General features: G+C 35.7%; 1 protein-coding gene across 1 annotated transcript; it reads right to left on the bottom strand.

Moving 5' to 3' along the window:
- Positions 1–5,759: 5,759 nt before the first annotated feature.
- efna1b (ephrin-A1b) lies at positions 5,760–21,249 on the bottom strand. Its single transcript, NM_200783.3, has 5 exons — positions 20,974–21,249; positions 8,826–9,121; positions 7,148–7,213; positions 6,936–7,034; positions 5,760–6,826 (listed from the first exon to the last, which is right to left on the bottom strand). The coding sequence occupies exons 1-5, from the start codon at positions 21,069–21,071 to the stop codon at positions 6,696–6,698; spliced, it is 690 nt and encodes a 229-aa protein (NP_957077.2). The 5' UTR covers positions 21,072–21,249; the 3' UTR covers positions 5,760–6,695.
- Between the last annotated feature and the right edge of the window lie 534 nt (positions 21,250–21,783).

The raw sequence follows: 21,783 nt of genomic DNA, 5'->3' as shown, positions 1-21,783 counted from the left end.
ACGGAACTATGCTCGGTGACGTTATTTTGTAGTCCGGTTGTGAGGTGAGGGTGGGCGTGTTCGATGATTGACAGGACAGGTATGTTTATCTTAATGACATTTTTTAGTCTGTAAAGACAACAGTTTGAGGTATGTGGCCGTAAGAATATGCTTTCTGAAATGTTCAAAACTCAAAATAAATTAATTTAAAAACCGTGTGTTATGAACAGAATGCATCAAGTTTAATTAATCTGTATGGTTTATGGTAAGCTGTTATGACTTCTATCCATTCTCAGGATAATTCATATCGTTTATTCTCAGGATATTCATATCAACAATTCAATTATTGATATCATAAAATTGATTCATTCCCCTGTGGCAACCCCTGAATAAATCAGGGACCTAAGCAAAAGATTGATTGATATCAACAATTCAATCATTAATAGCATTTTATATTTCCACTAACGATGTTAATCTATTTTTTTTATTAAGGATGCCATCTATCTTTTGAACAAATCAAGTATCTTGATTATTGATATCAACAATTCCTTGATATTAAGGAGCCTGCGCTGTATCCTGAGGCAAGCCATTTTAACTTTTTTTACTCAAAATGAAATAATCCTCATATCAAAAATTTTTGTACAAATTACTGTATTAAGTTATTGATATCAGGAATTGCATTTTCACTATAACAATGTTAATTCATGTTATCAATAATTCAGTTTCACTAAAATTCACTTAAACTTTCATTACTAATGACAGAAATAGAATTTTAACTATCTAGTTCTAATACTTAATATCAGTGTTTTCACTAGTTTAATGTCACCAAAGGCTGACATGTTAATTTAATTGGTGATATAAAACACAGTTATTATGTGTTCCTGTTATATCCAGATATACTTTAGTTTTGATATCAGTATTGAAAATGTCTACTTGAAAATGTAAATAACTGATATCAAGAGTTGAATTAAAACTACTTTAAATGTAAATTCTTCTGTAAATGTGTTTAAAAATTCTGATATCTGAAAATGCATTTCTGAAATTAATTTAATTTATGAGATCACCTTTCATGTAACAATCACATTTATTACATCTCATCTCATTTTTATCGGCTTATCCAGGCCGGGTCGCAAAATTAACAATAAGTTTCCTGATGTTAAATTGATAATTATTACTTTTATTTATTAGATTTCTATTGCTTAATAGTATATGAATTCTTGATATCAAGAATTAAATAGTTGATATCAGCAATCAGTATTTGTGATATCAAGAATTGTATTTCAAATAGCAGATTTTGACATCATTGTTCATATAAAAAATGTGATCCTGTTATTAACAATTAATTTTCTTAGCAATTCAGTTGTTGAAATTACCCATTAAATTGTTGATATCAGAAATAACATTGTTGATATAAACAATCAACATTTTTGATTTCAACAAGTAAATAGATGTTTTCAACAATTTAATTGTTGATGTCAAGAAATCATATCCTGAGATTACAAATCAAAACAGCCTGTCATAATGGCTTGTGCGCTTCAGGGCCGTTCGCACATGTGATGTGCATAAGTAATCCTTTTATATGTCTGTCGTGGTCCAAACACAGTGAATTATGTTTGATCAAACAAAAGAATAGTGAAATATAAAAACAATAATCGGTCTCTGTGGCCTGTATAGCACCTCTCATCAGTTGGAATACAATAACTTTTGCATAGATTATGGTAGAGACATTTTTCTTTCTTCCTATGATTACAGACATGTGCATGAACCACCAAACTTGTTACAGCAAGCTAGACCACACAGAACCTAAAATGTACACTTTCAAATTTGAGTTTATAAAAAAAAATACAAAAAGTGCCTCTTTTTTTAGGTGTTTATAATAACACAGACAACATATACAGTTATGTCAAACACTTTCAATAGTGTTTTATGAAAATTCAAAGGGTTTTCTTTAAAATGGTACCAAATTTTTGCATTTACACCTCTGCATGAGGATTTGGGAAGCTTTTAAATTTGGGTAGGCAAAATCCAGGCGGAAATCCCAAAATAACAGTTTTACTGGTTAATAAATATCCAGTTTATTCATAAATTTGAATACATTATTCAGTCTTTAATGTGTTCATCTGTACTAGCAAATTAGCCATTTTAATACTATTCATCATTTGTGTAAAAAATTAATTGATAATTTCACCATTTTTATTTGTCAAAGTGGAGTATGCTTAAAAAGAACATCTCAATTTCATATAAATATATGAATGAATAATGTAAATCATTTAAAGAAATATTTTTAATGTTTAGACTATACATGTTGACAAGACATGATTCAGTCAAAGAACTGTGAGAATATTATACTAGGAATAAAATGTCATGAGATCAACTTAAGCAGGGACAAAGATATAATATATTAATTCAGTTTCACATATATATATATATATATATATATATATATATATATATATATATATATATATATATATATATATATATATATATATATATATATATATATATATATATATTATTTTATTTTTTTTTTTGCCACAAGACGGATTTACAACATTGTACTAGCTTTAGTTAACAATTGTACACATTAGCATGCTACATGCTATAATGCTAAAAAGAGACTTTTTAGAGACTAAAAAGTTTTAAACAGTCTTAAAAATTCCAGCATAACTCAATAACAAACACTATCAAATAATATCAAGGCTTGCTAATTCATATTGCTCAAAGCCTCATAAAATAAAACTTCATTTTACATTTTTAACTCTTCTCGATAAACCTCAAGTAAACATGCTGGCAGAACAATTTTCTTTTCGTAGATTATTTTGACATTATTTCTGTTAAAAAAAAAAAATTGGCCACACAGAAACACTGAAATAACAAGTCCATGTGAACATCTTAAGATTTTGTCATTTATTACATATTGGTGCAAACATGAAGCATCATTCTTCAAAACATAAAATGATGTATTTCCCACCAACGTGTCTGGTTAAATACAGAAGACGTATCATGTGTTGAGGGTTCGCAAATGTCAAAGAGAAAGCTCAGAGAGCCAAAGAAAATGCGCAAGTTACATCCTGGCACCCAAGTGCCACTTTACTCTCCCCCTGCTCCTGTTCTCTTCTCTCATTCATCTCACCCCCATCTGAATGTTTGGTTAAAAGCTGTGAAGTCCTGGCCAGGAAAAAGAGATGAAAAGGGAATGAAAGAGGACAGGAAGAAGGTTTAACCCATGACAGTGTTAACAGTGTTTTGACAGTGCTGAACTTTACTCCGAGCTGAGGCCTCACCATATTTTGCAGAAAATCCATCTGTTCTGCTTCAAAACAAAAACAAAAAACAAAAAGCTTATATCTTCAAAACTACAATCAATTTATAGTTAGGCGTGCTTTAGTTTATAGTTTATTTAAAGTGCTGTTTACATTAATGCAGTTTTGTTTTAGTTTTTTCGATTACCCCTGGTGTCCACACTACTCCATAATATTTGACCCACAAAAATGAAGTATTTTGAAAATTAATTCATTCATTACTTTTCCTTCTGCGTAGTTTTTAGTTTTATTGGTTGCCACAGGAATGAACCGCCAACTATTCCAGCTGTGTTTTAAGCAGCTGATGCTCCTCCAGCTGTAACCCAGTATTGGGAAACACCCATACACTTTCATTCACACACACTAATAAACTAGTCAATTTAGTTTATTCAATTTAGCTATGTACACTGCCTGACAAAAATCTTGTTGTTGATCCCAGTTGTAAAAGCAACAAATAATAGCTTGACTTTTGTGTGATCATTTGGAAAAGTGGCAGAAGGTAGATTTTTCTGGTGAATCATCTTTCGAACTGCATCCCAATCATCACAAATACTGCAGAAGACCTACTGGAACCCAACATGGACCCAAGATTCTCACAGAAATCAGTCAAGTTTGGTGAAGGAAAAATCATGGTTTTCTCTCTGCAATGTGAATACCCAGTGAGTGTGAATGGTCATGTGTAATGTTCATGTATCACTTGCCCAATGTGTGTGAATAGTATATGTGAATATGTGAATAGTGTATTATGTCTTTTAATTTGTAAAGTGCAGGTAGAGATTTTTATTTTGAATCGTAGTAAAAATACCAGCATGGACTATTCTACAACATAATTTTAAAATGAAAACGCACTGGTGTAATCATAGCCTAAAACAAGCCATTTCACTCAACCATTCAACCTAGCACATGCACGCACTTTAATTCTCCTAACAAACTAAAAACACAAGGAATCAAGTGTGTATATATGGAAAAAAAAGATACAAATTGAACTGCAGGCTTGCTTGCTTGTTTTGCTTAAGTGTATGATCTAATTTTTCATTTTACTTCCAGTTTGGATTTTCTGTAATTTTGCATTTGTCATTTTTTAGCTTCCAGTACATCATCTGTATAACTCAACTCTCTCTTGACAAATGGCAGTTTGTGAAAGCACGTTTGAAGGGATAGTTCACCCAAAACTAAAAATGTACTTACCCATTACTTGTTCCAAACCGGTTTGACTTTCTATTTTCTAAGAAGATATTTTGAAGAATGTTGAAAACCTGTAACCATTGACTTCCATAGTATTTATTTTCCTACTATGGAGATACGTTTTCAGCTTTCTTCAAATTATCTTCTTTTTTTTTTCAACAGAGTAAAGAAACACAAAGATTTGTAACCACACGAGGGAGAATAAATAGTTAGTAAATTAAAATTGTTGGTTGTAATACCTCTTTAATATTTTTACATATGTGTATACCCTCACCAGTAACTTTATTAGGTATACATGTATAACTGCTTGTTAATGCAAATTTCTAATCAGCCAATCACATGGCAGCAACTCAATGCAAATAGTCATGTAGACATGGTCAAGACGATTTGCTGCAGTTCAAACCGAAATTCTGATTTAAATGACTTTAAACGTGGCATGGTTGTTGGTGCCAGACAGGCTGGTCTGATTATTTCAGAAACTGCTGATCTACTGGGATTTTCACACACAACCACCTCTAGGGTTTACAGAGAATGGTCCGAAAAAGAGAAAATATCAAGTGAGCGGCAGTTCTGTGGGCACCAATGCCTTGTTGATGTCAGAGATCAGAGGAGAATGGCCAGAAAGGTTCGAGCTGATAGAAAGGCAACAGTAACTCCAATTACCACACTTTACAACTGAGATATGCATGAACACATCCAAACTTGAGGAGGATGAGCTACAGCAGCAGAAGATCACACCGGGTGCCACTCCAGTCAGCTAAGGACAGGGAACTGAAGCTATATTTCACACAGGCTCACCAAAATTGGGCAATAGAAAATTGGAAAAACATTGCATGGTCTGATGAGTCTCGATTTCTACTACTGCAGCATTCATATCTAATATTCAGAATTTGGTATCAACATCATGAAAGCATAGATCCATCCTGCTTTGTATTAATGGTTCAGGCTGGTGGGGGTGTGGGGGATATTTTCTTGGCACATTTTGAGCTCATTAGTACCAGTTGAGCATCATGTCAATATTTCCAGTACCTTGTTGAATCACAAGTATGCCACAAAGGATTAAGGCAGTTCTGAAGGCAAAAGTGGGTCCAACTCAGTACTAGTAAAGAGTACCTAATAAAGTGGGTGAGTTTATTTCTTATAACAACTCATTATTTCACTTCAGAAGGTATTTATTTAACCCATTATGGGACTGATGGATTGACTCAGTTCACTATTCCCTAACTATTTCTTTAACACAAACAATTCATACTTGCAGCCCCCTTTAAAAAAAAAAAACTCTGCATACAATTTTATTTTATAATTAACAAATGTCTTTATTTTATATAACTCTCAGTATGTACATTTTTACAGCACTATTTACAGGTTTATAAACCAATACAGTACAAAACACAACTTTTTTACAATAGAAACTTTAACTTATTGAAGAAAATTCAACCATTTGAGTAGCTTGTGCGTGTTGTGCTTTCTGTCAGAAGGCCAGCTTCACTCTCACAAACACAAACAGCACAACCCAACATTCCTGTTCAAAACCAAATGTGTCATGAATAAAAAAGCAAACAAAATTCTGATCTCATCTATACATTAGTGCCAGTACATTTTGCAGGGTGTGTTCACATTACATCACAGAAACCAACTGAAACTACAGCAACACTAGATTGAAAACACAGGGAGAAAATGGCACTGCTAGAAAACTCGTCTAGATTTACAAACACGAACATCAATTCTGTTTAAGGTGCAAGATCAGGGTTAGTTTTACCATAACTCTTGTGATCTTTGGCTCAAATCGGTACAGTAGAACAAAGGTCTCTATCAAACACAACATCTAGCCTAGTGTTCACCCGTGTTAATCACAAATCCAGTTAGAACGATGGAAAACACCTCCAGTTTTTAAGGTTAGCTCTGAATCACATTGGTAAATATAATGGATTTCCAGGAAAACAATGAACAGGTACAAAGAGTCAAATAAAAAGAGCTGATGGGGTACAGAACTGTAAATACTCTTCAAAAAAACAAAAAGAGAGAGAAGGTTCTTCAAAAACACCTTTTCTCTGGTCACGTCACTCTCACAAACACAAACACGTCACTCAGCAACATGCACGCCAGCACCAAAATACTTCAGTTTGTAGAAAATTCTTCGTATAAAATCAGTTCTTAGAGCCAGTATCCAGCACCGGCTTTAAAGTCTTTAGCGTCCAAACAGACCAGTGTCCATAAAGCCTTCTTCTATGAAGCTTGGTGGAGAACCAGGCAGATGAATACAGAGAGTAATGTGACAAAACTGGATATTGGAGCCACACTAACACCCGAACTGCCAACACTCCTCTGCACCACCGGGATCATAGCAATAGGGTCGTCTAAAAGCACAAGAGAAAAATTTAGGATTCGTTTTTGTGAATTTGTAACACTTTGGATCATAAACTCCTCATCTTTTCTGGAGGAAGTTGGACAGAAAGAAGTGCTCACCTGCTGGAAGTCTGTTGGATGGGTTGTGGACTCCTCCAGCTGCCATCTTTCCCTCTATTTCTTCAACTTTTTCCACCATCTTCTTCTTGTTCTTGGAACCTGAAACATTAAATGACAGAGTTGGATAATTAGTGGAGTTTTGGTTGTTGCTGTGATCTTGTAAAGGTGGCAGACATGTCTTCCTATGAATGTGTAAAGCTGATCAGACTTACCGTGAGGTCCAACAACATCCACCTTCAGTCTCAAACACTCCTGGCCATGATGGTGGAGAGGCTTGGCTGTGGACAAAATAGAGTAAACAATCAAAATTGGAATCTGAAAGTTGGAAATCTGAACAATGACATCATTTTAATTGAATTTTCATTTATTTTAGTAAAACATTTTGTTATTGAATGACTAAAATTACATACAATAATCTCAACTTTATGAGTAATATCTAATTTTATAGCTTTTTTATGTGATTTTTTTTGGCATTTTGTTCTTCTGACTTGATTGATTGCACCACATGCATGTCAATTTATATTTTTAATAAGCAGTTAAGCTGTTTTGCTAAACAAATATTGAACAAGTTTTTGAGGACTCATACTAGGGTTGGGTAATGCAGACCAATTTGGCATCGTAAGATGTCTAATGTGAAACATCACGATGGACAATGCCATCATCGTTGTAGGCGGCGGTGAATTAATTATCTATAAATAATGAATTAATTTATTACAACTTAATTATTTGGAGCCAACAGTTTCAACAACCTGACCCACATGGTCTTTGTTAAATAAATAAAGATTAGTTACACAAAAATTACCACCTGTCAATCATTTTTCCGCGGGACTCTGGCATGAATAGGCAAAGTGATCTGTGTCTTTATAATGGTGTCAACAAACTTAGTTGGTAAAAAAGATGCACAACCAACAGTATCTGAGGTTTTTGCTAAAATTACTAAGTATAAGCGTGACAGATTGAAGCAGTATTCTGAGGCTGTGACACATTATCTGATAAATTCAACAGACCAAAGAGTCGTTAGATAGAGACAGGATTAATTAAATATCACGTTTAACAACTATAGTGAGACACGATACAACGGTGCATCCTTGATAAACTCTCTCTAGGGTGACTGCTAGAGCTCAGAGTCAGACGCATGGGTAGCCTACACTGCAGTGTGTGTGTGGTCACGTGATGTGTATTTTCAGTGGTATAGTGTGGAAGGAGGGCTTTTCAGAAATGCTAGATGAAACGGCAGTGTGGACGTGGATATTTTTTGCTCTAAAATGCCATTTTAAAACTAAGATGTATTAGTGTAAATGAGGTCTAAGTGTCTATTTTTCGTGAACGGGTTGCTGCTGCGACGGGTTGCTGCTGCGATGCATCGTGATGTCTATCAGTCATTGTCTTTCAACCCAACCCTAACTCATACTACATAACAAAAGTATTTAGGAGTTTTTACTACAATATTTGCTGTTTTATGCATTGCGTTTAATAAACATGGTCATTTATTAAATATATTTTAATTATACTTCTATTATCATTTATTATAATGTTGTGCATATGTTAAATAAAAACTTTAGTTTTTATAACTTTTATTTAATGTTTGCAATGCAAATCCTATTAGATCAATTTATTTGGTAAACAAAACAAGTCTCTAATATAACATATCAACCATAAATCTACTAAAAGACAGAAAAAATTACTTTACAAACTGTATTGTGAGTAAATCATCTGAACGCTTTCTTATTAGTCATATTACTGAGATTAATTTAAAAACTGAATAAATGTACATTTACACACAACTAAATAAATCGACTCGATGGGCTAAAAATCTGTGAATATCTGAAATGTTTTAAAAATTTTACTGATCACTAATTGTGGTAAACAAGGCAAATTATGGACACTTACAGATATAGTAGTAACTCTCGCCCTGGCGGAACTCCTTTCCCAGAGTGAATGGTGTAAAGCGCTGGAACTTCTCGGAGAACTTCTCGGGCGCGTGAGGAGCGAAGGGTCGTGAACACTCCCAGCGCAGCTGATCAAACGAATGCGGCTTGCAGTTCTCATAGTCCTCCAGCTCCACCATGTACAGCACATATCGTTCTGCCTCCTGGGAAGCGATCTCGCCATGCGCATAGTGAGGGCAGATGATGTCCAGATAGTCATTAATGCGTACATCGACGGTATAATCGTCCCAGAGGAAACTGTAGGAAGAGAAAAAAACAAAACAAAACATAACTGTCAGTGATGTAGTGAAACAAAGACACTCCTAAGGAATAACATGAGTCAAAAACAGACACTTGACGTGTACAAACAAACAGAAGAAACGCGCAGGCGACACAGAAACAGCCAGAGGGAGCGTTCACGGCTCCACCCTGATGCACGTGTGTCAGGGAAACACCCTGGTAAAGCCCTCTTTTCTTCTGCTGTCACAGAGTGAGATTTTATTTTCCCTTTGTACTAAATACAAAAATCACATTTGAACAGTTTTTTTAGCTTGTTTTGTGTACTCAATGTTTTTGTTTACTTATTTCACAGTGGTTTAGAATATTTCACTTTTTTATATTTTTTAAATGTACAAAGCCTTCAAATATGATTGGAAGGTAGGCATGGGCTGGTGTAAGATCCTGATGGCATGATAACCTTGGAAAAAAATATCAGTTTCATGGTTTGACGGTATTGTGATTACTGCTCTAAAATATATATTTATTTTTAAACGTCTTGGTAAAAAAAAAAAAAAAAATTCCATTTTGAACACATAATATTTTATTTTGAGAAACATTTTAAATATTTTGAAGCAGTAAACATGTCAGGCTTAATAACTCAAATGAATCATTGACTTCTGCTGTCTTCATTAGTTTCAAAAACACAATTTCTTAACAATTTAAAACAACATTTTTGTTTATCTTTTCTGCTGGAGATACTGTTGTCCTAAAAAAAAGTAAATGAAAAAATCTTACAGATACTCTAGGAATGGTATAGCAGAAAGTTTTGGCGGTTTTAAAACCAATTTTTACCGTTTTCGTGACCACACAGGCCTTTTCATTTGTATTTTACGTGATAAAATACTAAAGACTAAACTATAACATAATTAAGAAAATAATGCATGACTAAGACAGGTCCGAATAAAAACATTTTAAATCTATGTTTATTTATTTTGATTGTTATATTACCATTGGTGTTGAGTGGAATTAGTTACAAAGTAACCATGCTGTAAAAAGCGATTAGTTGACAAGTAAACTTGTTGTTTTATAATTATTAAGTAAACAAACTATGCACTGTAAAAAGTTATTTGATCAATTGGTCCTGACGGCATATGCTTTTAGGTCATTGTAACTTATTAAGCTAAGTTAATCATGTTCCAACTTCATTTTATAAGTTACGCGAGCTGTCAGTTTAACATAATATCAGTTCAATGGACTCATAAGGTTAATTTGATTAATCTTTTAAGGCAACTAGGATTTTTTAATGTGCATAATTATAAAAAAAAATAAGTTAAGTCAATGGGTTTACTGACACTGGCAACTTGTTGCTTTTGAGGCAAAAAGTAAGTAACATTGAATTTTACAGTGTAATTAAATTACTTTTCTTCTATAAAAGTAAAGTTCATTTTAGGCCATTTAATTTTTGCTATCTTTGTGCAGAATTTTTATTTTTAAATCTGTGGATTTATGCGGAAGGATTCTGTGAGTATCGTAACTAAAACCTTAATATCTAAAATAAAAATATATTTTTATTCAATGTTTAAAATGTAAATCCAATTAGATCCACTTTATTTGGTAAACAAAGCAAGTCCCTCATATAGCATATCGACAAACTGTATTGTAAATAAATCATATGAATAATTTCATATTAGTCAATAATGTCACTGACATTTATTTTGAAAAATGAATAAATATAAATGTACACACAAGTAAACAAACGGAATTAATGATAAGCTAAAAATCTGCGAAGATCTGCATTTGCAGATTCCGTGTGGGCCTACCTAATATATACTTGCCTTTAATTATATAGTGCTAATAAATTTAGCGTTATATATATCAATGCAGAAAAGCAGAATAATACATATTTTGCTGAATAAACTAAAACTCATTTTTCAAGACAATTGCATCTGCTTAAGATAAAACAAATAATTGAGAAATTAATACAAAAAAAAAAAAACATTTCAGAAATCATCAAAATCTTAAAAAAAACAGCCATGTTATATGATCTTCTTGTTCTCTTGGTATCAGAGACGGAGCCGCTCTGACTGACTGACAGCCTCTTTGAATCGGCTCTTGGTGTTTTTACAGCCTCCTCTCCGTCTGTCTCTCCTTTTATTGACGTCTCATTTGCTTTTCTCATTTTCATCTGATCTGAAGCTTCCCTGCCGATGTTGCCAGATGTACAAATGACAAATCCACAAGCCTCACAGTGTGCTGCCTTTACTTTCAAGTTGTCCATGATTTATTTTAAATGTAGCCATTTTTTTCTCTCTCCAACAGACAGCAGAGCATACCTGAATGAATGTTTTCTTAATACTTCAAACTATGTTGTTTCGTGGTCAGTGGACTGTATCTGATTGGCTAAACAGCTTATTCTGTTACGATGCGCAATTAAAAAAAAATATCCTCACATTAGCATAACATTCCCCCACACTGCCGACACAACACAAGGCGGTCTCTTTTTCCCCCCAGAATGCCCTCTGCTTGATCACTTTCCCCCTTTTGGCACATGCATTTGTTATTGTTGCCATCGGGAGCCGTGGTTAAATGAAGGACAGACACAGAGGCTCCTGACCGGCCCCCCGTTGTCCATTACAGCCCCCTTCATCTCTGTCTTTCCCACTGAGCGGTAAGCATCGGTCAACCTGACTAAACAGCCCGGCGCTTTGTTCAGGCGAGGTAACCAAACAAATCAGTGACTTCATTAGCGCTGCCTAATTTGGAGATTAGAGTCAGACTAGCTCCACTTCTGATCAGCAGTGTGATCTAAAGACAGTGTGTATGCACTGCTAAGCCAGATGACTTTACACTGGGTGGGTTTTCTGTGTTTGTTCAATATCTCAGTCAACAAATGAAAGCAAGTAGAATGGAAAATGTGTGACTCCAAACATTTTTTAGTCTTACAAGTTTTTAAAATCTGTTTTTAATAAAAATTTAGAATTAAAGCTTTTTGCAAAGCGGGGTTTAGTTAATATTTTCTATCGCCTTTATCATAATTTAAAAAAAAAAAAAAACATAAGTCACATTTTTTTGTTGAAGGCTGAAGATGCAGTCACACTGGATTTTTCTCCCCATAGACTTTCATTCAAACACATGCGAATGCATCAGACTGGAAATGCAAGCTAGTGCGACAAGTTTCGCAGTTCGCTGCATTGCCAAGTTCAAGCTTGGTAAACTCTGACCTGTGAAATCGCATCACTTGACTGCGTGAGACGAATCAAGCATCAAAACATGACCTCTCTGGACAGAAACTTAAAATATGCTTTTTGAAATATCTTATCATCTTGTTTAATCCTGCCCTTTTTTGCAGCACCGTACGACAGAATTTCGCATGCTCAAACTCTAGTGTGACCGCAGCTATATGTGTTTTTTTGCTGTGACTGAGGGGTTGATGGCCACGTCTCGCTTCCTGATGTCCCTTTGAAGCAGTGGACATGTAGCTGTGTGAAATCTCATGACAATGTGTTTGCAGGATCAAGACAACGCCACAAATTGGGTGTCATTAACTCGTCTCACACACTCACTCTAGCTTCAGAGGAGGGGTCAGTCTGACGCTTTTGCTCAATGAGGTGTTTGCAAAAATGCCAATGCTGCTATAAACTAATATATTAAGCAGATTAACCAGTAACTGATATGGTAGCAAGAGAGAATATACAGTGCTCAGCGTAATTGAGTTCACCCCATTTTGAAAATGAATATTTTGGTGCATTTGTCAGTGAATATAGGCAATGTATTTTAGTGCATTTAAACAAAACAAATTTATTAAACAGTTAAATTTATTAAAATAATATTTTTGTGACCCAACATATTTAGAAATTGAAAAATAATACAATTAAGTTCAAGCAAAATATTGCAAATAATTTACAACCTACATTTTTTTTTTTAGTTTCTCCCGATTTTTCCTCTTTTTAAAATTTGTATTTAATATTTTTCTAGAACATATAAATATGGCTGTATTAGTTTTTGGACCATTACCGTAAGTTATAAAACTGTATAGTTTCCTATTAAAAATATGAATTTAAAAGTTAGATTTGTGAGGGGTGCAATTATATTTGCTGAACACAGTTTTTAGTTACTGGCTATTATTAATATCAATAATTATTAAACTTATCAATAGATAAATAAAATGTGAAACAATTTTATATTGGCTAATACTATAATTATATAAAAAATAAATTAATGAATAAATGTTGATTTTTTTTATAATCAAAAAATGAATATTTCTCCTTGAAAGATATACATTCCATATAAGTTACAAGCGAATTGGGTAGGCTAAATTGTCCATAGTGTATCAGCTGTGGCAACCTCTAATTAATAAAGAGACAAAGCCAAAAAGAAAATGAATGAATGAATGAATGAATGAATGAATGAATGAAGTAGTTAAAAGCTAATATTAATAATGTTTCAATCAATTTTGTAACTTCTTCATGCATGTCTACTTTATTCTCAGAGTGGGAGTGAGTGCTGGGCCCCACACTGTGATTCCCATGTCAGTGTAATCTCTGTGAGCTGATCAAGGTCAGTGACCGATAGCTGAAACAATCACAGATCAGCTCTGTTGTTTTTCTCTTCTCAGTGATCGGTCACTTCAAACGATGCGCTGCCGCTAGTTCCCGTGTGACTGTTTGCTGTGTGACGGGCTGAGCGTGAGATTGACGCTGGTGTACGAGGGACGCAGATTCATGTAAACATCACACATCTAGAAGAGCGTCTGTACCTGTGGCCCCTGAGGGCCCCAGCGCCCGTCTGTCTGGCTGTCAGGAGGCACACTGGAGCCAGTGTGTGGGGCTGAAGGCTCTAGGTTTAAAGCTGCACTCAGTAGTTTGTTTACAGTTTAGTATGTTGACGACTGACTGACTTATGTGAATCTGATCAGTATGGTGGCCTGTATCAGGTCTGTTTGTGTAGAAAAAAAGCAGGATGCGGTGCAAATGTAGCCAGAATTTATTTAAAATTTTAATTTTACTGAAAAAAAGATAATTTAAAAAAAAAAAATAAATCAAATACATTCACTGAGGTCACACTAAATTGCTCAAAAGTGAAAGCAAAAATTTTTCAAAGTTCTATTTATTACAGTTGTAAAAATATGAATTATTTTGAAAATTGCTGATGACAATGAACGTTTCTTAAGCCGTAAATCAGCATATTGAAATAATTTCTGAAGAATAATGTGAAGTCCTGAAGACCAGATTAATAGTGATAAAATATCACCATTCAATCACAGGAATAAATAATGATAATAATTCCTTTCATTTATATAGCACTTTTCTGGACACTGAACAACTACACATTTTTTGGGGGGATCTCCTCCTGTACCACCAGTGTGCATCATCCACCTGGATGTCACGACGGCAGCCATATTGCGCCAGACTGCACACCACACACCAGCCGTTTGGTGGAGAGGAGACGAATGAGAGAAATGAGAATGAGAGAGTGATGAAACCAATTTTGATAATGGGATGATTAGGACGCAATGATGGACAGAGGCCAGTGGGCAAATTAGGTCAGGATACTTTTTTTTGAAGGACATCCTGGGATTTTTAACAACCACAGAGAGTCAGGACCTCGCACATCATACGGGACATCCGCAAGACGGCGCTCACTGAGCAGTATAGAGTCCCTATCAATATACTGAGGCATTAGGAACCACACAGACTGCAGGTTGGGTGCCCCCTACTGGTAGCACCACTTCCAACAGCAACCTAGCTGCCTAGCCTGCTTAGCTTCAGTGGGCGACCATATGAGAGTTACAGAGTGCTAGCTGCCGGCAACTAGTTTAAATTACACTTTTTAATGTATTTAAATATAAATCATCTATTTAAATAGTAAGGAAATTTTAGAATTTTGCCATATTTTACAGTATTTTTATGTCATATACGCAGCCTCGGTAATCCCATAAGACTCTCAAAATCACAAAATCAACTTTATATGTTTAATTTGCTCTGGGACAAGTGCTGGTCCCCTTTCACCTTAATATTTTGTCTGCTCTCCCCCTTTTTCGCTCTCAGTCAAATGTTTCAAACAGACAGGCGGGTCAGTAATGTCAAAGTTCAGGGTCAGATTTTTCAGACACACCCATACTGAGTCAGCAGGACACAGAGAGAGAGAGGGAGAGAGAGAAGGGGTCAGTTCTGTGTGCTTCGGGACAGATGTACTCACTGCCAACTGCACTATATTCACTGTCAGCAGTCCACACACACACACACACACACACACACACACACACACACGCTTAGCTGAGGCTTCGGTTACTAAAAACCTTTAAGACCTGCTGCTTGTCATGACAAGTATTATGATCCTATTTTAGCGGCTTGTTCTCACACTATCAAGTAATGAAACCTGTCTGTTCAAGCGCGTGCACGTAGCTTTCGCACTATTTGTGTCTGTCTGGCTTTTTTCGTTCTTTATTACACGTATAATATACCGAGACGTCTCAGTCTTACGCCTTCGTCCCGTTAAAGTCTGACATGTTCAAGGTGCTAAGTCCCCGCTAAGTCCTTTTAACCTCACCAGTCACCGCTCTCTCACTTTCTTCTCATTCTCGTATTGTCCTTCTCTGTGATTACATGCCAGTAATTACCACAGCCGGAGCGGAGCGAGCCGGAATGCCAGCCAGATAATCCGCTCTTCCAAACCGGGGATTATCACACTGAGCACATGGATCACAACGCTGCTATTCACCAGCACCAGTCCAAACAGGCCGTTTGCAGGGGTTGAAGTGGGGGTGGGGGTTACAGATACATGTTTCAAGCTGGAGTCGGGGTAAGGCTGAATATATATTAGCTTTATTGAAATATGGTAAATGTGTGCAATGGGATATACATATCACAAAATGCTTGAGACTTAAAAGTTGCATAGAAGAAGTTTTATTTTCAATTTTGCATTGCACTGAGGTGTTTTAAAGCTGAAAACATACTAGAATTAAAACTTAAAACCACATTTTAAGTGACTAGAGGTTAGTTTAATTGATATGTTAAAATAAAATGTATCAAAAACTTATTTCAGAGTCACCAATAAATTATTTATTATTCATTTATTTTTTAAAAAAATTACAATTTTAAGTCATAAAATCTATAGACATGAAATTCAGTCAAGAATTAAAATATCAAATCTAGAACAATTTTCACTTGAAATAAATTAATTGTGGACTGAAATATTCGGATAAACTCAGATATCTACAATTTAGTGACAAGAGACTGTAACACATGTATCTAGGTTATATTTTCAGTTGGTAAATGTATTTGCTTTAATTGTACCAATTTAAATTGCACTCTTACAACATTATCAAATCCCATTTTCTTCATTTTTTTCCAGCCCTGAGTGGGGGTTATGCGGTTACATGGATATGCGTGCACTTCTGTGAGACTTTGTCTGAGTTTAGGGCAGACAACCAAATTTTTACACCATCCATCACTGTCATTTTGCTCCACCCTGATTTATATACATATTATATATCTTTTTTATCCCCCTTCCCCCTCTTCCTCCATCATCTCCACCCTCATTCTTTCTCCTCTGTGTTTAAAATCACATTATAAACCTGGGCCTCTTCATTCAGCCTAATTTTTTAGAGAAACACTCTTTTCTTCCAGACTGACCTCTAACCCTTCGCCCTTCCCCCAAGCCAGATCTTCCTCACTCTGTCCCTTACAAATGCCTGATTTCCCCCTCCTCCTCTTCTCTTTCACTTTTAAACAGATGCTAATTGCCTGTTGATATGCTAGCCTGTTGTTTGGTAGCACGCTGTGAGCTTTATTCAAAGTCAGCACCTTTTTGGGTACCTGTGAAGTAAACTGAAAACAACACAATCACTAACAGAAAGGTAAGTATCCTGTAGGTGGCGACAGTGAGCTTCTAAAGACAAACACTTGACCTGAGGTAATAAAACAACACAAGGCAATGAGCTTCTTGTTCATTTGTTTACATTTGTGAGCTCATACAGGTCACACACTTTACTACGCCGAGAGTTACACAATGTAGCACACTGCAGACAGAAAAACAGGAAAGCTCCAACTCAACAAGGCAGTGGGAATCAAAACAGTAATCAAGGACTGAAAGAGACGGCTTCTGTGGGAAAAAAGTAGACGGAAAGAAGGAGCAGGGAGGGTTTGAGGACGTATAAAGAGAAATATTGAGGAAGTCTGGAGTAGAGATAAGCAGATGAGAGGAAGAGCTGAGAAAAAAGTTTAAAAACAGAAAAGGTTTTGTTTTTTAGCACTGATGGTTCTGTGAGGAATCCATGAAACCTGATTTTTTTGTGTGATGGAAATGGGTTTTTAGATTATTAAACTATGTGGAAAAACACTATTTTATTTTCACTGAAATGTACTAAGGGCCACCAAAAACAAAGTTCTTGTATGGCATCGCTGTGAAAACCCTGTTTGGGTCTTCCTTATTTTTAAGAGTGAAGACACAAGATCATTAATAAACGGCTAAACTGACTAGATTATTTGCTTTCAATTATTAATCTGCATTACTTAACAATCTGAAACCCTAAAAATGGAACTCTAATCTGCAGGGAAAAAAACACCACAGCAGAAATGATGCGGAAAAGGCTGTGGTTTCGTAATCAATCAAACCTCTAGATTATAGAAGATTCTATAGTACTTTGTGGAATTATGGATTACATTTCCCATACACATCCACTTCTGTGAAAATCGGGATTATACAGCACTGGATTACACTGGAGTCTATGAATATACACAGATTTTTTTTCTGTGTGAATGGGTCATCCGACCAGATTACACACATCTACGTTTAATCTCTCTGTTTCACAGATTACAGACTTGAGTGTGTCGCCTGCTGTGTTTGCGTGCGTTTTTGAGCCAGAGACAAAAAAGGAGAGGAGGGGGTAAAGATGATAGATTTACACCCTGTCTGGATATGTATGCTGATCTGTCTCCTTTATTCCTTCTCAAGACAACAGCTCAGCACTAAATGCATTGATATATGTTAACAGATCAAACGAAGTGAGTCTGGAGAGGAAGGGATGGACAGAGAGGAAACTGGGCGGACAATGAGTGGACAGCTGAAAGGTCAAGTATAGCAACATGTTTGCTGGAAGGAATCCCAGTCTACTAAATATACCCCAATCGCACTGGCAGCCAGCAAAACTTTTGCTGGGAGAATGCATATGACAACATGTATGCAAAAATAAACTCATAATTTGGGGCAAAATGAATCCTTCGATGATGCTAACATGATGGGACTGTATATTTCCCCTTCAGTGCACTTCGCGTGCAAGCGTAGGCATGTGATGAGCACAAAAACAGACCTTCGAAAACATCGTCCATATGTCAATCTGGACCTGAAAATCCAGTCTCCCGCAGGCACAGACTCACGCACAGACCCGTCAAACCAGAGTGCCGACTTGCCAAAGGCCACGCGCGGAAGATTAAATCATTACCGCTCACTCACACCTACTCACTTACAAAAACACAGCAGTGTGTGTTTGTGTTTGTTTGTATGTAAACGCTTCTTCACCACAGGCAGAATCAGACGATCACGCCAATTAATATTTAACACTTATCTGCCATTGATTAGTCGACCCTGACTAATCCAGTTACATACCAACTGATTCACAGAGTGAAACATGAGTTTTAACAGGCTGATTGAACAATCAGTGGCTTTGATGGAAAGAATAGCAAAAGAAGAAACCTATAAATCCCTTTAATGGAAACTGTTTCTTAGAAACACAAGATTAATAACAGAGGTTTATCTTGGAAAAAAGACACCACAATAACATAGATCCCACCACACCTGCCAGATTATGACCAGCTCAACAAGAGATTATTTTTACAATTCTGGTTTTGATGTGTGGGCGTTTTCAATGCTAATAGACTTGACACTGTGAGTGTCTTTGTGTGTGTGGAAGAATCAGAGCTTTAAAAGAGAGCTTTGCACAGATTTTTTAATGTGGAGGGCTTAGTGTTTGTTATTACAAATTTCCTTGTTGTGGTTATGCAACCTTTTCCATGGATGTGGACCACGTCGGTATTAGGGGCCGGACCAAACACCAGACTGCTGCCCATAATCCCCTCCACCTCTTTTTCCTCAATCCTCATCTCTAACTTAAATAACCAATCCTTCATCTTTTTTTACCCAAATCCATGAAGCTCCATCACTTTCTCCTCTGACTCATTTACATCGGGTCCTAAAAAAAGTTTGGTGTCTATTATGTGATTTCTTAAAACTATAAAACAGTTTTCTTCATGCACAGCTGCTGCTTCTCTTTCTGTCTGCTTACCAATAGTAAGCCAGGCCCTTGTGAGATCGTGTCTGGTTAAGGCTGGTACTCTCAAGTTGCGCAACATTGACACTGATAGATTACTCACTGAAAGCCAACTGAATCACAACAGACGGTGTGAATCACCTGTGACATCACGAAAAAACTTCCAATCGGGTCATGGCTCTTAGCACGGATTCAGTTCGGTTATCTCCAGTTCACTTTTATCACTACAAGTTTACAATTGTGTACGTGCGGAACAAGACAATGAAAATGAAAAGGGGAAAGATGTTATCAAAGATTCTGTTGTACGTTCTTAAAAATAAAGTTTCCAAAAAACTTTTAGTCAATGATGGGATAGAAGAATAATCACTTTTGGTTGTCCAAAAAACTTTTCAATGTAAGATTCTTAAAAGAAGCACTTTATCTTAGCGTAAAGAACATAAAAAAACAACTAAATAAACTTTAGTTGAATTTAAAACTTCTACTGTTGTTAAATGTTCTTAGTGGAACCACAGTTTATTATTCCCAATAAAGGTCTTTTATTTTTTAAGAATGTCCAATGACATCCACAAATTTCTTGTAAATGTCTTCTAAATCCCACTCTCCTAATACATTGCTCCAATTGCTGCCATTCATATTGATCTCAAATATGCCTGATAACCTGTCCTTCCTCACTACAAAGTGAGACAACAATCGCAATCATTTGATGAAGCACTCATCCAAATGCTTTAAGGTTTACACAACCCCTCATCAGTAAACAGTAACATCCACAACTTCACATCACACTACAACTAAGAAAACACTTCCAAAAGAAAACAAAAAAGTGAATACTAACCTAAGATTTTGACATCCTGACAGTTTATTTATTCCTGCACTTATATTGACAAATAGGCTCCTATTTTAAAATATAAAACAACATCAACCAAAATTCATTATGATAAAAATAAAGAAATATATTAAGAACTGGCTTATTAATTGTTTTCCTTTATATCAACAGGTTGTAGTAAGGATGAGAAATATCAGCATGTCAATAAGTGCCCTCACAAATATAGTAAAACCAACATGTGTGTGTATATTTAGGCTGATCTGTCTGTCCATCTGTCTGGTTTCTTTCCATGTACTTCTCTGGCCAGCTGCTGTCTCCTATACAGTAATTATCATGTCATTCACTAGCATGCTAAAGGTTAGACTAGAGGCAGAGAGATACGTGAAGCAACGAAGAAGTAAGTGATAGCTAAACAAAAAACGTAAACAACTTGAACTTACACAACTTGCAAGCCTGGTCTAATGACTGGAAAATGTATGCGTTAATGAAATTACGCATTCTCAATATAAACATGCTCTTATCTGCAGGATACTATACGCAAATAACGGAAAACTGCAAACATTTCACACACCAACAGATATCGCACTGTGAAAGTATTTTTGCAGTGCATACACACTTCATTCATAAACTGTTACACTACGTACTGTATATGATTTACACACGCACACAGCTTGCATTAAGTGTATTACTCATGCTGAGATTTCGCATAAAAACGTTAACCAGTTACATCACATAAAAGGCAAAACGAAGAACTAAATACAACATAAATGTTTTATAGGTGAAATAGTGGTAAAGTCTTACTTTGCATTGGTGCTGTTCCAGTAAACACTGTGTCGCTCGGCGGACGCGTACCAGGCGCTGACGCTCACCGCGACGCACAGCAGCCACAGAAAATCCATTGAGTCCCGGATAGAAATAAAGCTCTTCACAGGAATACACACGAATGCAAAATACTCTTTTGCAAGTTGAAAACGCAAATGCACTACTGTAGTGCACGAATCTCAGAAACACTAAATCGAATTGCTCAAGTAACAGGTTTTGTTTGGGTCTCTCAGAAACAGACGCGGTTAAATGCCTGGAGAAATGTGCGCTCATTCCTTTTTATCAATCAGCTACAAAGCCACGCCCCTAAAGCAGACGGCAACAGTAAAAAGACACGCCTCCACGCACAGGCTGGAGTGATTGAAGTCAACAGATAGGACAAATAAATCAGTGCCATTATTTTTATACTGTTACCTTCTCTATTGATATTTATTAATAATTCATTCATTCATTTATTCTTTTTCAGCTTAGTCCCTATATTAATCAGGACCTCCACAGCGGAATGAACTATCAATGAAACATATTTCTAAAGCACACTGTAAAAAATGCAGGGTTCCACACAATTCCTTCAAGTTATCCCAAAACAAATCGATTAAGTTAAACTAACACTTTTAACAAATTCATGTGGGTTGAACTTAAAAAAATTTAAGTTGTCCCAATGAAATCTCAAAAATTATGTTGTTTAAACTTATTTTAAATTAGTTTGAACGAGCAAAAAAAAAAAGAAAAAAAGAGTGCATTTATTATTCTTAGGTTGTGTTAATTATATAATTTATTAATGTTTAATTA

Source organism: Danio rerio, chromosome 16 (assembly GCF_049306965.1).
Source record: "Danio rerio strain Tuebingen ecotype United States chromosome 16, GRCz12tu, whole genome shotgun sequence".
NCBI lineage: Eukaryota > Metazoa > Chordata > Actinopteri > Cypriniformes > Danionidae > Danio > Danio rerio.
This window is presented reverse-complemented; position numbering and strand designations above follow the sequence as displayed.